Source organism: Monodelphis domestica, chromosome 6 (genome assembly GCF_027887165.1).
Source record: "Monodelphis domestica isolate mMonDom1 chromosome 6, mMonDom1.pri, whole genome shotgun sequence".
NCBI classification, from domain to species: domain Eukaryota; kingdom Metazoa; phylum Chordata; class Mammalia; order Didelphimorphia; family Didelphidae; genus Monodelphis; species Monodelphis domestica.
The window spans coordinates 128850461-128868813 of record NC_077232.1 but is presented as its reverse complement, the minus strand read 5'-3'; the positions used below and the strand labels follow the sequence as shown (position 1 = coordinate 128868813).

At 37.8% G+C, this 18353-nt stretch overlaps 1 protein-coding gene across 1 annotated transcript in view; it reads right to left on the bottom strand.

Annotated features, from left to right (window-relative positions):
- Window positions 1-18353, bottom strand: part of NSUN7 (NOP2/Sun RNA methyltransferase family member 7) — a 111504-nt gene that overhangs the window by 82662 nt on the left and 10489 nt on the right. The window contains exons 3-4 of the mRNA XM_007496519.3: window positions 8129-8187; window positions 7619-7746 (exon numbers count right to left, since the gene is read on the bottom strand). Coding sequence (XP_007496581.1) covers window positions 7619-7746; window positions 8129-8187 — 187 coding nt within the window. The remainder of the gene's footprint in view (window positions 1-7618; window positions 7747-8128; window positions 8188-18353) is intronic.

Here is an 18353-nt window from a genome sequence, read left to right as displayed (position 1 = left end):
AAACCTTTTAGGGTTAAGTTGTGAATAGGTAATGCAATCTGCACAAGGGTAATAAACAAAGCACTGTCTGGGCATATGAATGGTGATACTCTGAAATTTTACTAAAAAACATGGACATTCTTCATGAGAATAATAGTTGAATGTTAAGATACCCAGAAGTATAAGGAATACTGTACTAACAGGACATGCCTACTGAATGAAAATGCAGAACTCTCTGAATATGCTAAGGCAAATTTCTTCAATAACACTATGAAAATGAGAAATTACATTCTTAACAAACATCTCTTATTGACTTTTAAGAAATCAAACTTTTTTGAGAATAAGTATGTTTCCATTTATGAAGACCAAAGAAAATAAAGACAAAGAAACAGGAAGAATTTTGTCAACTCATTCATATTACAGAATATCTCTTGAATTGAAGATTCGCATACATAAATTTAAGAATTTAAGTGCACTGTTATTTCATTTTACTAGACTATAATCCATGGTTTCATGATGAGTTAGGGACAGAAAGTATAATAACTTCCTTGATTTTATATTCGTTTTTTCCTGTTCTAAAATTTGTTCTTGTTTCTGATATGCTAGCAAAAACTACAATGCCAAATATCTTAAAATTTAGCAGTCTTCCACTTGGCCAAAAAGCACTGACTATGTGCTAAACACTGGGAATTCAAAGAATGGCAGAACACAGTTGTTACCATCAATCAGCTCAATCTAATGGGAGGGGTAAAATGAAAACAATGATGTACATACAAGATTTATTCAGTGTGGTCAAACTGTAAGCTCAGAGGGAAAAGCACTAATAAGGTAGGAGAGGGGAAGAGAAAGACTTCCAGCAAAAGGTGGGAGTTATGCTGAATCTTAAGGACCAAAAGAACCAGGAGATAGAGGTAAGGGGATTGATAGAGGTAGGAGGATAGTCAGTGAAATGGCACCTAGTTGAGAAATTCAATGTCCTATTCAAGAAACATCCAAAAACCCAGTGTCTCTGAGATGGGAGTAAGGAGTAAGAAAATTGGAAAAGTAGAAAGAAGCCAGATTGTGAAGAGCTTTAAAAGCCAAAAAGAATACCTAAAATTTGATCCTGGAAGTAATTGGGAGCCACCAGAGTTTACTGAAGGGAGGGAGAACACATTTATGTGTCCACATTAAAATTAAAATTCACTTAGTGTATAATGCATTCTAAAACTGAATATGCCAAGCATTTTATGAGTAAACATAGTTATATGTTGTGATAAGACAGTGATGGTGCAACTTTTAGAGATGGAGTGCCAGGCCCTGCCCCCAACTGAGTTCTGTGCCCCCCAGAGACAGAGTACCATGCCCTGACCCATCAGAGACTGAGTGCAGCCCCCTAATCACCATATCCCCAGCTTCCCCTTTACCCCAGTGGAGGAAAGAAGCACTCCCACTGGGCTGCTGGGCAGAGGGGCAGGTGATGAGAGGTGCATGTGTAGAGGGAGAGGAGAACAGCCCCAGTGCTCTATTCCCCTCCAGCTATGTGCCATGCTGAGAGCTATGCTCCCCTCAAACCTAGCTCCTCTCTCCAAACCCACTACAGGACTCACCTTCCCCATAGACTTAAAAGGCCTTCTACAGTTCATCCTCATGTGACCCCCACATACCCATCCAACATCTTACCCAGATGGGGAAGAGGAAGCTGCTAGGCAGAGGGGCAGGGGAAATGAGGAATGTCTTCAGACATGTGGAGAGGGGGAGGGGAACAGCTCTGCCCTGAAACCCTCTGGCTTTCTAGTAACAAACTGTGGGGGGCAACAGCAGGCATGCCCCCAGATAGGGCTCTCTGTGCCCTTTTTGGCACCCGTGCCATAGGTTCACTATCACAGTGATAGAACTAGCACTTTCTTCTGCCTGGCTTCCCTGCAAGGCTTCCTCCCTGCACACAATATCCTTCAGCCTTTGCCTCCCTGCTAAAGCTTCCTCCCCATAACTTATTTCCTTCCACCCCAACTTCTCTAGTGGCTTCGCCAGTATAACATCTTTCCCCTTATCCCCAAAACATGATTGGCTCCAGTTTCTCTAACTCAGGCTCCAGTTTCCTGGACTAGAGCCAATAAAAAGTGCAAGCCACATGAACTATGGCCTTTCAAGACTTGGTATTGGGCAATACAAGATGATCATATCCCATAGTCTTTGTGAAAGGGAGGTGTCATCTGCAAAAGCTAAAGACAAGTGCCACTGTGTCCTTGCTGAATATCCCTACAATTGGGGCAAATTAAACCTCCTTTGTTAAATGATCAGTGACTCAGTAGTGCCTCATTTCAGCCCAACACTGAACCTGAACCAATATTTGGCCAGAAGGATCAATTGACCTCATGACCCATATCTTGGTTAAGCCAGCACTGCAAATCTAGAGGGTGGATGGGATGATCCAATGATGAGACATCTTAAGTTGCTAAAGCCTTTCTAGATATATGTGTAGAATCCTTTCAACGAGATGGGGAATAGATTCCCTTCAATCCAGAGCAAGGTGCTGAAAGGGAAGGTAAAGTCTAGCGATGCCTGGTTATTATAATCCATTCTACAAAAGCCCAACTGCCAGCATAATAGGACTGGGCAAAAGTTATCCAGCTACTGAAGGCAGAGCTCTCTGGTCTCCTGAAGGGACTAGAAACATAATTCCCAGCTGAAAACCCACAGACCTAGAAAGAAACAAGTGGATGATCTCAGAAGAAGAGGTCGCATTGGATCTGGCTGAAATCAGTCATAAGATAGAAGATGATAGTCATAGTAAGAAAGGGACTTGAAAACCTATATGAGAATAGCCCTAGGTTTATGGTATTACTACACCTCAGAATGGGATTTCTTTCACTAGAGGAACAAAGGTTGGATCAGTTTTCACTACAAAGGAACCTTTTAGGATAGAGAGAAGTTCAAACAACTACCCCATGAGTCAAAAGAAGGATGGTTCCTGAGGGCATGTTCTAATGGAACCAATGAAGGGATTCTTTTTGTTGCCAACTTTCAGATTTGGGAGCTTTCTGGAAACTAACTTCTACAGAGTCACTTAAGTGAATTACAGGTTCCAGATGAGGATATTCTTTGACACTAGGCTGTTGAAATAAGGAGTCACTCCTACCCATAAATATGAATTCTCATTTCAGACAGCTCTCCCTAGAGATCTATAAAGGAGGAAGTGAAGCTCCTAAAGGAAATTAATTTAATAAACTGAATTTGTCCAGTTCCTCCAAGCCCAGCCACATCCTCTAATCAGGTCACTTAACCCTGTGTGCCTCAGTTTCCTCATCTGTAAAATGAGTTGGAGAAGGAAATGGCAAACTACTCCAGTTTTCCAAGAAAACCCCAAATGGGGTCACAAAGAATTGTATAGGGCTGAAATAGTTTTAACAACCACCAGAATGAAAGAAAGCTTTAGTTATAAGTCTTCCTCTATCCAAAAGAGGTCTGAGCAGATTAACTGATAAAATTTGAGTAGGAAATTAGGATGCTAGTGGCCATCAGGGAAAATATAGCTGTGGGTTTAAACAAGTACCCTGAGAGTAGTAGGAAAAGACCCCATATTTGCCACTCTGCCAAGTGGGGAGATGATGAAACCCTTTCCCAGAAAAGGGCTTTTGAAACAATGGATAAGAAAGTAGCTGATCAGCAATCTATGGGCTACTAGTGAAATTATGCCCAGAAATCCTGGAAAATGGGCAACTATGGTCCTTCGGCTCCTCTCCAAGTTATCCCCTAATGCTCTCACCCTGCTTGAAAGCCCTAAACTCAGATGCCTCATTCAGATATGAGGGATTTTGAGGATGAAACTGCCTGGGGTCAAGGCTGAGATTATACTGAGGTCCAAATTCTAGCTGTAGAAACTCAAGGGGACTTGAGGCCATATGAAGGTGGCCTGGAAAGAAGGGGACACCAAATATATAAAGGGCTCCAGATATTGACAGGCAAGTTACAATAATCCCAGAGGATTCCAAATGAAGACCATGGGGAACCCCAATTTCTATAGAGGTTTCAAATGACAGAACACTGAGGTCTGTAGAAGGATATTGGTAGAATGCCAACCAACAGGATCAAAGACCCCTTATGTTGGTCACAAAATTGTAGTGGGAAGGAAGCTATGCAAAGAAAACAGGAACTATGAAAGGGAAGAAAATGCTGGTCCTATTACGTTCTGCCTCTTGGAAGCAAGGATCTGAGTATCTTCTAGAGCAGTGGTTCTCAACCTTTCTAATGCCGTGACCCCACAATACAGTTCCTCATGTTGCAGTAACCCCAAACCAAAAAATTATTTTGGTGGCTGCTTCAAAACTGTAATTTTGCTACAGTTATGATTCGGAATGTAAATACCTGTATTCTCATTGCTACAAATTGAGAGGTTGAGAACCGCTGTTCTAGAGGATCTTCAATCATTTAAATGCTTATAGGGCTTCCTTCACTTAAATACTTATAGGGCTTTCACTCAACAGTTCTCTAATCATAAGGAGTACCAAGGAAAGGAAATGCAACACAAAACAAAAAACAAAATGAGCAACAAATCCCAAGTCTTTAAGTGGGCAAGAACAAGGACAAGAACACAAAATTAAAAAAACTAGAAATAAAAATAAAAATGCAGAGGAAATAAAACCCTTAACAACAAAAACAAAAATGATAGCCAAGTACTGGGCAATTTTCCTAGCAGAAAATGAAGGAACAAAAACAAAAAATTAAAAACTAATATGTAGAGGAAAAGCTACCGTGGGGAAGAAAATGCTGGTCCTATCACATTTGGCAAAAAAAATGTTAAAAATTATGTTAAAGAATATGGTTCAGTAGTAAGGAATTGGAGAAGACAAAAACTTGTAGACTATACCAAGGGCTTATACCTATCCATAATAAACATTTTCTTTGAGAAACAAAGAAGTCATTGAACATGATATATATTGAATATTCCCACAAAACTGTAATTAATTACATTTTAAGAGACAGAAAACCACTTTCTAGTGATGGGGGAATTATTCCTGAATCAATCATATTTGTACAGTCAGACTACTTTGTTAGAACAAAGATAAAAATTAATATAATGTTAAAAGAATAAAAATTAAGAAAAACTATAAAGAATACAATTTCATTTAGGGGGCAGCTGGGTGGCTCAGTGGATAGACAGCGGGCCCAGAGATGGGAGGTCCTAGGTTCAAATCTGGCCTCAGACACTTCCTAGCTGTGTGACCCTAGGCAAGTCACTTAACCCCCATTGCCTACCCCTTACTACTCGTCTGCCAATATACAGTATTGATTCCAATATGGAAGATAAGGGTCTTAAAAAAAAACAACTCTAATCTGACCTAGTTAAATATGTTATTGATGCTAAAAGTAGAGAAGAGATACAAGGCATTGTCATAGAATAAAATAATTGAATACATGAGTTTGACCAATACAAATCAATACCATAATTAGGAGGCCAGAAAAGCTTAAAGACCCACTTGGTCATCAGATGCTTAACTTACTTGTCAAACAGAAAAACATGGCAAACAAAAATAAGACCAGTTTAAAACATATGGAGATTAAAAACTAGGCCTGTGATTTCAGTCATCTAAGTGCACCTAAGTGAAGAAACAACCTTTCCCAATACTAGTCAGCATCTTCCCTGCAACTTATAGTCTAAAGAGTTGCCTAGGACACCAAAGGCCTAAGTGATTTGTCTAGGGCCGTATGGTTATTATATGTCAGAAGAGGGAGTTGAATCCCAGGTCCCTCTGGCTTTGAGACCAGCTCCCCCATCACTATGTCTTTTGAATACATACCTATTTATAAAATCTCACCAAAAAGTGTGGCAGAAAAAAAGTTCTTTGAGGACAAAGCCTATTTTGGGTGCTTTTTTTTTTTGGTATCCCTAGTGTTTAAGTGATTATCAGCAGTTTCACCTCATAACAGCAACAGAACAGAGCTACAGTGAAGGAAAAAAAAAGTTTAAAGAAAACTTGGCAAGAAACCTAAGCAAAGACATCCTGAGGACATTTGAGAATCAATCTAAAAGGAGAACAAATGAAACATAAAAAGATCTGCAAAGATTTTATGATATGGCTTTTCATTGAGTACACTGAAATCATCATGTTTAAGATTATTAATATCACAGTTCTGGATAAACTTCAAGAAAGATTTAACTAGCACTGAAAAGAAGATGGTAAAAACATCTAGACTAGATCAATTATACACAGAGGAAAATCTTGCTGGAACAAACCCAATTTTTAATGGTTTGAGAGATCAGTTCAGAAGGGGAAATTACTAATAAATAGTGTAAAAAAAGTCTCAGACTTTATTAGAATGATAATAATAATAATACATGACCTGGAGAATAACAATAATTACCAACCCATATGCCTAACTTCCCATCTATATCAAATTTTCATGAGAAGAGTCTACACAAGGCATTGAGGGCATACTTGAGAGTATTAAAAAGAAATAGTCACTTTCATCAGTGATATTCCACAACAGATCATATATTTGTAATCACACAACTGACTAAGAGATGTGGATAATAAGATCCCACTGTGCTTATTGTTTAATCAACATTAAAAAGCACTTGAACCATCAGAGCAAAACACCACATTAAATATTCTTTCTCCCCCTTCAAAAGGTTGCCTTCCACACAAGTGAAAAGATTTTTTGAAAGATATAACAACATATTTGAATGGAAAAAAAACCCTCAAGATATGTCGGATCATTCATAGCAGATGTTAAAATAAATCTTCAAACTTCAAGACTTTGATATTTTTTTAATTTCCCATAAATCTTCATGCATTTCTTTAATCACAGTGAAAATATATTTCACATGTAAAGACCAGTACCCTAAAAAGGTGATATTCTAAATAGTATCTTTAAATCATACAAAAATGTTCATGAAGAAAAAATATCAGGACTATGTTCATAACTGTTAAAATATCTCTGGCATCTTTGTGTTACAAAGGAAAATATTTGAGTGACTTGAAATTTAGCAGTTGAATAACAGTATTTCTATAGATATATTATGCCTTAAGGAAAACTAATTAAAATCTTATACCTGCCACTGTAATTTTTAAAAATTCTCCCTGGTTGTATAATTTGCTATCTTTAGTAAACAAACTATGAACAGAAAAATAATATTTAAACTATATTAATGTTTATAATAACTTCTTAGTTCAAATCATAGTATATTCTAAATCATAACAAATATAACTAATTTTTTTTCTTGTTCAACCCAGACAGATGTTTCTAAAGCAATAAGTAACCTTAGAAAAAACCTGAACATAGGAACCCACACATACATGTATTGCTGTGTTTTAATTTGCTCATAATAGACTGAAAAATACATCCAATTGTCATGCTTTCTAATAAAAACAAATTTAGGAAAATTTTCACTATTCCCATTATGTATACAAGATCTGCCTTTCAAACTAAACTTTTAAAATCTGTTCAGTTTTAAAATAGTTCTTTTTAATGAACTTGGTCCTAAGGCAATTTCTGAAACAAAACTTGGTAAATTGCTGAAGCTATCCATCACTCAGTAACATTCCCTACAGGTTTCTGACACCTATCTAAAAAGAACATCATGTGTTCTCTCTCTTGTCAATGAAAATACTAACTTTAAAGAAATTTTGTTTTTCCTTTTTGATGTTAATAATACCTGTTAAGAAGATTCTCTACTTCTTGAACTTCTGAAATTGCTTGTTCATTAGAAATGAGTCGACTTTGAAATTTTCTGTCTTGGAAGTCATACAGCATCACAACAACAAGGCTGGTCAAAGCATCTGGCTACCAAAAATGAAATGCACACAAAGAAAATAAAGTACATAAAGTGATATATGATAGCAATTATTTTCTATTCTTTGGTAATCAGTTAATCTGAAAAAAGCAGAATGTCATTTAATAGTTTTTACTTACTAAAAAAGAACTTATAAATTCATCTTTTCACTACAGCTATTTGTATGGATCCAAGAAGAATGAGCATGGAGTCAATATTAGAAGTGGTAAAAAACCACAATTTTTAGCAACTATTTCTCGGTGTCACCACCTTGTTAAAATTTTTATTGACTTTTCTAGTATTAAGCAATCAATGATTAATAGTTATAGATGACTTAAAAAAACCTCAGAAAGTACAAAGATATCCCAAATTATATAAAAATTATCTACTTACTATTGATACATTTGGGTAGAAACAGCTGTCTATTAATATACTTTCCAAAATATCTTGATCTAAAAGACAAAGAAATATTAGTCTTTAATATGAATATCTCTGAAACTTTTAAAATAACAAACTTATAATATTTCAAGTAATCTCATTAAAAGCATTTATTATTGATTTTTTTTCCTTCAAAAATTACTCCACTGGGAGCAACTAGGTAGCTCAGTGGATTGAGAGCCAGGTCTAGAGACAGGAGATATTGATTCCAAGACGGAAGGTAAGGGTTTTAAATTTTTTTAAAAATTACTCCATTTCTCCATAACAATTTAAGAACCCAGAGATAAAATCAAAACTGTATTTATCCTTTGAACAGGGTAAATAATTTAAACTAGAATATACTTGATGAACCAACATGTTATTCATGAGTAATTCAGAAATTCTGATGTTTTCTTCATCTTTAAAATGAGTACATAATATCTGTACTATGCATCTCATAGGGTTTTTGTAATAATCTTTTTGCAAACCTTAAAGTCCCTTAATAGTGTATAATTATTTAACAATCTATTATGAACCTCAATTATTTCAGAAGAAAGCAAAAAACTAAATTGCTGCGGTATATTACGAATTCTTGATCACATTTTTTTTTAATTAGTTTGGAACAATGAGTGGAATTGCTTATCAGTTCCAGGAAGGGGAAGGGAAGAGGGTTGGGAAAAACTCATAAATCATGTAACCATGGGAAAATATTCTAAATAAATGAATAAGTTTTTTAAAATTTCCACAAAATCAAGTATATTAGACCCATCTTTCAGTTTCTACTCTAAAGTAGGCATGTCTTCACAGAAAGGGGAAGCTTCTGAAAAGTCAACTTCTGAGTCTGACTTTGTCTTTGTATATTTATCTCTGGATAAGCTCCTCTGGGTCTACTTGCTGAGATCCCATTTCTCCCATGAGTAAATGGGTGAAAGGAGATGCTTCTTACCTACAAATAGCTAAATAATTCTTCCCTGATCATTTCCCAGGAAAACAAGATAAGACAAATTACACCCTTGAATACTTTCTCCAGCCAAGAGACTACAACTTAGCAAACAGACATATAGAAGAAAAAGAATTCAGGCCCACCAAGACTAGACTTTCACAAAGAACTTTTCCAGGTCTCTTAAAATTAAATTGTATTTGCCTTTCTTAAATAATGTCTTCAAAATTGGCTTACTGATGTAGAATCCCTTAAAGAGCCCACCTTCCTGGAGAATTATCAGGTAATTCTTCTTGGAGCACTGTGCAGCTCACTCTGGCATTCCTCTCCCTTTGCTGACATAGGCAGAGTGCTAAATGATCTAGAATATTCTGGACAGAAGCTGGAAGCTGAAGTTCTTGGATTTTTTACCTCCTTCTATCCCTGTTCTCCCCTGATCTCACTATGACTCCATGGTTCTTATTTACCAGACCTGAAACCTCAGTCAGCAGCAACAATGCAGAACCAACAAGTATATTCAAGTCAGAGATAGTGAGTAGGGTTAGGAGTAGAAAAACTAGGCAACTCCACACATTGCCTACATTTTCATATTTGAGATCAAACCCTATAATCTTAATGTGTAAATTCTACTGCACACAAGTTATTCTGAATTCAATTCAATTTGAACATGAATGTCTTTCAACTTGGTGACTTTGTTAAGAATCTCATGAAATGACTGGCCAGTACAATCATGAAATAACACAGGACTTTTATAAGAGTAACTACTTGGTTAATTGGCATTCATTTTCTCCAAGTCTTTATAGTAGGCATTCTGGTAGAATGTAAAGTGCAATGGATTTGACAATCCAGGATCCATACAACTCAGGTTTCAGTCTGACTTTACCATTTACTATCTGTGACCCCACTGGTCTCATAACCTCAGCTTCATTTTCCTCATCTGAAAAGTGGAGCTAATAATACATGCCTTAGATAACTCATAAGGTTTTGTGAGAATCAAAATGATGCAATATATATATAAGTATATATAAAGTAATTTGTAAATTATAATATGATATTATATAAATTTCATAGACTTCTAATCTGGATAGGAATTCAGATCATCTACTGCAATTCCTTCATTTTTCAGCTAAAGAAGCTCTGGCCTAAAATGGTCATAGATTTTGAGGTGAAAGGAACCTTAGAAGACATTTAATACAACCTCCTTATTTTATTTTTTTTTATTTTTATTTTTAAACCCTTACACTTCCATCTTGGAGTCAATGCTGTCTTTTGGCTCCAAGGCAGAAGAGTGATAAGGGCTAGGCAATGGGGATTAAGTGACTTTCCCAGGGTCACACAGCTGGGAAGTGTCTGATGCCAAATTTGAACCCAGGACCTCCTGTCTCTAGCCCTGGCTCTCAATCCACTGAGCCACCCAGATGCCCCCCCAACCTCCTTTTTTACAAAAGGGGAAAGTGAGACCCAGAGATGTGCCCCTGACTCCAAATCCAGTGCTCTGATATCATATAATCTGTGCAGACAGCGTAAGTGACTTGACCATTTACAAGAAGGTAACAAGGAGCAGAACCAATACTTGAATCTAAATCTAGACCTCAGAAAAAGCAAAAAGAGTATTTGCCATCCAGGAGTTTGCATTATAGTGGGGAAGACAACATATACAAACAGAACAAAGTAAATAAAGAGAAGATAAGAGGTAATCCAAAAAAGATGGAATTCAAAGGACATTTAGAAAGGCTCCCTGGAGAAGGTGTGAATCTTGCAGTCAAAGGCTCTAAGAGTAGGTTAGGAGAACATTCTGGGCTGGGGGAGCTATGAGATGCACTGTTGAGTATAAGCAACAAGCAGCCCAAAATGACAGGACATAGAGAGAATGGAGGACAAAAGGATATAAAAAGATCAGAAAAGTAAAAAGGGTCTAGACTCTGAAGGCCTTTAAATAACCCCTCCGCACTCCCCCCCAAACGTCATATTTGATCTTTAAAAGCAAGATGAAACCTCTGGAGTTTATTAAGCAAGGGAGCAATATGGTCAAACCTACATTTTAGGAAAATTATTCAGTAGCGTAACCCTCCTGTATACAGAGGTATCAATAGATTGACATTTTCTCAGATTCTTTTCCTCTTTTCCCAAATCACTGTTCCCCTTACCAGAAGGCTTCAGGCATTCTCTAGGTAACTCCCTCTAATTTAATATATTAAAATATCACACAGATTCACATCAACTATACAGTTACAAAATGTGAGCCAGGTAGGGATGAGACAGGGGAGAAATGGAGAGCGGCTTACAAAGCATGCAGCCTCCTTTAGACATGGATACCTCAAACTTGGTGAGGATGCATGATAAAGTCTATCTCTGGTCCAAGGTCTAACTTTAGTCGCTGTATAAAGTAGGGGATAAGAGAAAATGAATTCAAAAGGTCCAGTAGCAGAACAAGGCAAATTCTCCACCAAGGATAATGCTGTTTCTCTGTTAAGAGCCTGATCTCAGTCAGATTCATCCAGTCATTTTCAACACATGTCCACTTCCTAGGATAATCTCTCAGGGACTTAAGGTCAGGAAAACAAATCTGCCTCAGCCACTTACTAGTTCTGTGACCCTGAGCAAGTCATTTAACTGCTGTCTGCCTCAGTTTCCTCATCTGTAAAATGTAAAATAACACCTACTTCATAGGGTTGTGAGAATCAAATAAAATAACATACCCAAGGTGCTTTGTAAATCTAAAAGCTCTGCATTCCATAATGCTGAATCAAAATGCTCTCTACCATCCCTTTCTCTCCTACTCCTATCCTCCCAGATGGAATGCAGTGAACCATTTACAAAGGTGAATGAGTAAGGGGCATCTAGTTACCAAATAATGTTGGTTGAACTTTTACTCTGTATGTGTGTGTGTGTGTTTAAGTTTAAATAAGTTTAATTAGACCAATGCTAACCTAAGAGATCTTCGGTGAATTTAAGTCCAAATGGGGGAAGAGGTACCAGGAGAATATGTCAAGAAAATAAGAAAAAACTACCACAAAGGAAAAATGATTAGATAGGAGTAGTGGTATCATAGTACTTTAAGAAATTATTGCTTGTCCTTCATTTTTGAAGAGAACAGATGACACCACAGGTTGATGTCTTGACTTATACATGAATAGGATTTAAGTGAGGCAGAGTAGCACAAAGTCATCAGCCTGACTCTCCCTTCCAGATTCATCCAAGTCCAATGGTAAGACAAAAGTCAAGACAACTGGTGATGGCCCAGGATGTAGGAGATGACTTTGGTGTCTTCAATTTCTGACCAGGCTTTAAGTGTCTGCTTCTACAGCCTTCATGGCCATTGGAACAAATTGTCTTCATCCATTCATTCCACCAGGGCAAGCTTGTGGACCAACTGTTACCCTCAACCTAGTTTGGCCCATCTGTCAAGATGGTTTACAGGGGTGTGGCTGCTATGCATGCTACAGCTTCTTGAAGCCACAGGTAAAATTTTAGGTGAGAATTAAATACCGGTGAATATGAAGAATATAATCATTTCCCACCTGGCTATTTTCCTGGTCTTCATCATCTCCAGAAACTAATTCTACAGGATGAAATCAACTTAGAAACGCACACCTTCTCAGATCAGATTATTGCCCACCCCAGACAGCTTCATCATTCCCCAATCTTGAGTAACCCCACCCACCTCCTTTTTCAGCTACTTTTTATTGTTGTCTCCTCCATTAGACAATAAGCTTCGTAAGGGCAGGGATTGTCTTATCCTTTCTTTGCATCCCCAACATTTAGCACAGGGTCTAGCACATAGTAGGTGCTTAATAAATGATTATTAGTCTATTAGCCAAAGAAACCTGGGAAGGCTCATCAACTGATAGATGCCACTGAAGTAAGTGGAACACATAAAACAATATAGAAAAAGGAAAGAAATAATCTAAATACTAGATGCAATTAGATGGCATAGTGGAGAGAGCACTGAGCCTGGAATCAGGAAGACCCAAATGTCACAATTGTTTGAAGTAGTTTCCTTCACTATAAAATGGGGATAATAATAGCACCTACTTCCTAAATTGTTCAGAAGATCAAATAAAGTAATATTTGTATTGAATCTGGCACATGATAAGGGCCATATACATGCTAGCTGCTGTTAAAAAGAGCAAAATGGAAACTGCAGACTTATTTAGTCATTTCAGTTCTGTCTGACTCTTCATGACCCCATTTAAGGGGTCTTGGCAGAGATACTGGAGTGATTTGCCATTTCCTTCTCCAACTAATTTTATAGATGAGGAAACTGAGGCAAACAGAATGAAGTGACTCGCCCAAAGTCACATAGCTAGCATCTGAGACCAGTTTTGAACTCAGGAAGATTAGTCCATCTGACTTTTGGCCCAGCATTCTATACTTTCTAAACTCCCCCTATTGTCACAGGCACTCCCCTAAATCTCTCTCAGTCACACCAATTCACAGTCTCAGTGTTCTCCTCACTCTCAGTCACCCCATGTAATCAATTTGTTTCCAAATTTTGCCCTTCCCAATATCTCTCCTATATGATATGTCTCTTCTCTTCTTCTATTCCTTCATGTAGTCAGGACCCTGGGTGTAGGCCCCCACCAACTCTTCCTGGAATACCACCTTGCCCTTCTAATTGCTTCAGAGCACTACAGCGTGCTCATCCATCCTCTGCTCCCCAGGCTCTGGGTTTTTTTTTAAAGCCCAGGCCTGACTATTTTATGCCCTGATGAATGCTCACTGCTTCCTGCAGCTTCCAGGATTCAAAGCTGAACCTCTGTTTGGCAATAAAAGCTCTTCCCAGTCTGGCCCCTTCCTACCTTTCTCAGCTTTCTATATTCATGGTTCTTCCTCCTTTCCCCTCCACACAGTGCTACTGGCCTACTGACAGTTCCTGGGACATGGCACATTGATCTCATTTCCATGCCATTGCCCTGCCTGTTCTCCATGCCTGGAATCAAGTGCCTTGGCAAATGGTTAACAACCAGCTGTCCAGAAAGAAACAAACAAATATGTATGTACAGCTTTAAAAAAAAATCAACAAACCTTACCTTCTACCTTCTATCTTGAGGCAGAAGATTGGTAAGGGCTAGATAACTAGGATTAAAAGACTTGCCCAAGGTCACACAGCTAGGAAAAGTCTGAGGCCAGATTTGAACCCAGGACCTCCTCCAGGCCTCACATTCTATGCACTGAGCCACCCAGCTGCCCCTTGTACAACATACCTTAAAATTTTATCTGTATCAGTAACAACCTCTTCATCACTTTCATAAGTCTAGACAATCAACAAAATAATAAATCAAGCTCTGATGTAGTGTCTACCAATTGTCAAGGTATAGTTGCTCACACCTTGAAAATGTAATAATTGGCTCTGTCTAGTACATATGAGTATCTGCAGCACATTCTCTAATAGAATGTTCTGCTCCCTTCACCTCTGGCTTTTAGTTTCCTTAGATTCTTTCAAGGCTCAGTTCAAAGACCAAGCTCTGTAGGAGGCTCTTCTCAGTTCCCCTAGCAGCTAATATCCTTCCTTTTCAGATTACTTTCTACCTCTTCTATATCTTGTATGCAACTAGTTATTTCTATATTGTCTTTCTCCATTAGAATGTACACAGAGGAAATGCTCATTAGCTGGGGGTGGGGGGGAGGGAAAGAACATGAATCATGTAACCATGGAAAAATATTCTTAACTAATTAAATAAAGATATTCAATTATAAAAATTAAAAATAACTGTAGTAGATTTTAAAAAAGAATGTACACAGACTACAGGGATAAAGATAATGTGCTTATCAGATTAATAAGCATTAGCTTCACTGCTGAAGATCCTTTGGACTTTTATTCTAAAAATCTAAGTTTGACCTTCAGGTGGAGTCAAGATGGCGGCATAGAAGCAGCAAAAGTTCAGACCTCTGAATACGCTTCCTTACCATTCACAAACTAAATGCTCCTAGGGAACTGAAAAGCAAACCTAACAAGACAGAGCCAAGGAACCCTCCTGCTAGACCCAATCCAAAAAGTACACCCTCCAAAAGCCAGAATATGAGAACACTTGGGTTTAGGGGAAGGAAGAAGGAAGGTCCCAGGACCCCTTGCCCCCCACCCCCGAGCATTAAGCCTCCAACGGCAGCAGAAACCTCTGGGCAGGCAAAGGCATTTGTCTGGAGGGTCTACCTTGCGGGCAAGGCTGTGCCAGGCCCAGAGCGTCTAACACAGGCAGTGGGGAAGGAACTGGAAAGGGAGCAAAGAGTGGGCAAGCCTGGTCACAGAGGTGGAGACCCTCCATATTGCTCCAGCCATCCAGGAGGTTTTGGCCTCAGGACACATCCAGCCCAACCCAGCTGAACTTAATCCCATCAAAAGCCTTCAGAGGTCAGGGAAGCCCAAGCTCCAACACCCCTCCCCCACAGACTGCTAGACTTTAATCCAATCAAAAGCCTCCAGAGGACAGGGAAGCTCAAACCCCAACAAATCTCCCCCACAGACTGTACAGAGAGATCTTCTGTCAAAGCTCCAAGAAGGGAGACTGACAGAAAACCCCAAAACCAAAAAAAAAAAAATGAGAGGAGCAAAAGCACAGACAAATAAGGGGAGTAAAGGGGTAAATATGAGCAAACAACAAAAAAAGAAGAAAGAAATTACAATAGACAGCTTCTATACAGGCAATGAACAAAGAGCAAATGGAACAGAAGAGGAGGGATCATCAAACTATAAATCAGCAATCCCAGCGAATTGGATACAGGCTTTGGAAGAACTCAAAATGCAGTTCAAAACACAATTAAGAGAGACTGAAGACAATGGGGAAAAGAACTTAAAAACTAAGATAAGTCATCTGGAAACAGAAAATAGTGTCTTGAAAGCCAAAATCAACCACCTTGAAAATGAGACAAAGGAGATGAAAGATGAGGCAAAGAAGATGAAAGATGAAGCAAAAGAGATGAGAGATGAGGTAAAGAGAATGAAAGATGACCTCCAAAGAAAATCAGACCAGAAGGAGAAGGATTACCAAAAAGCCAGGGATGAAATCCAGTATTTAAGAACCAGAATAACAGAATAACAACTAGAATTAAGTGACCTCACAAGGCAGCAGGACACTATAAAACAAAACCAAAAGAATGAAAAAATTGAGGAAAATATGAAGCATCTCATTCACAAAATAGAATATTTAGAAAATCGTTCAAGGAGAGATAATTTAAGAATCATTGGTCTACCAGAAGACAATGACAAAAGAAAAATCCTGGACATAATACTACAGGAAATTATTCAGGAAAACTGCCCCGATATTCTAGAACAAGAGGGAAAAGTAGAGATTGAAAGAATCCACAGATCACTTCCTGTACTTAATCCTCAACTGACAACACCCAGGAATGTTAAAGCCAAATTCAAGAACTATCAGACCAAATAAAAGATATTACAAGCTGCCAAGAAGTCATTCAGATACCATGGAACCACAGTGAGGATAACACAGGATCTGACTGTATCTACAACGAAGGACCAAAAGTCATGGAATAGGATATTCTGGAAAGCAAGGGAACTAGATCTACAACCAAGAATCAACTACCCAGCAAAACTGACTATATTCTTACAGGGGAAAGTATGTTCATTCAACAAAATAGAAGAATTCCAAGAATTTATAAAGAAAAGACCAGACCTGAACAGAAAATTTGATGTGCATGCACAGAACTCAAGAGAATAATCAAAAGGTAATTTAAAAAAGAGGGAAAAAAGAAAAAAAACAAAACAAAAGAACAAAAAAAGTCTTTTTTTAAAGGACTCAATAAAATATGTATCCCTATAAGAAAAGAGGTCATTGGTAACTCTTAAAAACTATTGTTATCACCTGGGCAGCTAAAAGAATTACACTTAGAGGGAAACAGTGACAAACTGTATAGGATGAAAGGACAAGACATAAATAGGTATATAGATATATGTATACATAAATACATATATGTGTGTGTGTTTGTGTGTGTGTGTGTGTGTATATACAACTAGAGCTAAAAAAAAGAGGTTAATACTAAAAGAAAAGGGAAAAGAAACAAAAGGGGGTAAATTTATATGTCACAAAGAAGCTCATGGTGGTGGTGGTGTGGGGGGGAGGAGAACATCAATACACTGAAAGGGTAAAGAGGTTGGAGATAGGAAATATTCAACTCTTATATGCATCGAAATTGACCCAAAGAGGGAAGAACAATCCAATCCATTGGGGCAGAGAATAGATTCACACCCTATATGGGAGTAGAAGGGTAACCAATGGACTGGTGGGGAAGAAAGCAGTACAAGGGGGGGGTAGTTTTAAAAAGACTGCAAAGAAAATAAGGGGGGGAATAAGAAGGGAGGGGTAGAAAGGGAAGTAAAATAAGGGTGAGAACTAGGGGGACTAATTAAAAACAAACATTGGTGCAGGAGAAAATAGTGAAAGAAGAAAAGGCAGGACTAGGAGTAGAAATCAAAATGCTGGGAAATACACAGCTGGTAATCATAACTCTGAATGTGAATGGAATGAACTCATCCATAAAACGCAAGAAAATAGCAGAGTGGATTAGAATCCAAAACCCTAACATATGCTATCTACAAGAAACACACATGAGGAAGGTAGATATGCATAGGGTAAAAGTAAAAGGATGGAGCCAAATCTATTGGGCATCAACTGATAAAAAGAAGGCAGGAATCTCAATCATGATATCTGACAAATCCAAAGTTAAAATACATCTAATGAAAAGAGATAGGGAAGGTAATTACATCCTGATAAAAAGCAGTATAGACAATGAGGAAATATCAATACTCAACATGTATGCACCAAATGGCATAGCATCCAAATTTCTAAAGGAGAAACTAGTGGAGCTCAAGGATGAAATAGATAGAAAAACTATACTAGTGGGAGACATGAACCTTCCTCTATCAGAACTAGATAAATCAAACCAAAAAATAAATAAGAAAGAGGTAAGAGAAGTGAATGAAATCTTAGAAAAATTAGAGTTAATAGATATATGGAGAAAAATAAATAGGGACAAAAAGTAATATACCTTCTTTTCAGTAGCATATGGCACATTCACAAAAATTGACCATGTATTAGGGCATAAAAACATTGCAAACAAGTGCAAAAGAGGAGAAATAAATAAATGCAACTTTCTCAGATCACAATGCAATGAAAATAATAATTAGCAAGGGTACATGGAGAGGTAAATCAAAAATTAATTGGAGATTGAACAATACGATTCGCCAAAACCGGTTGGTCAAAAAACAAATCATAGAAACAATTTCATTGACGAAAATGACAATGA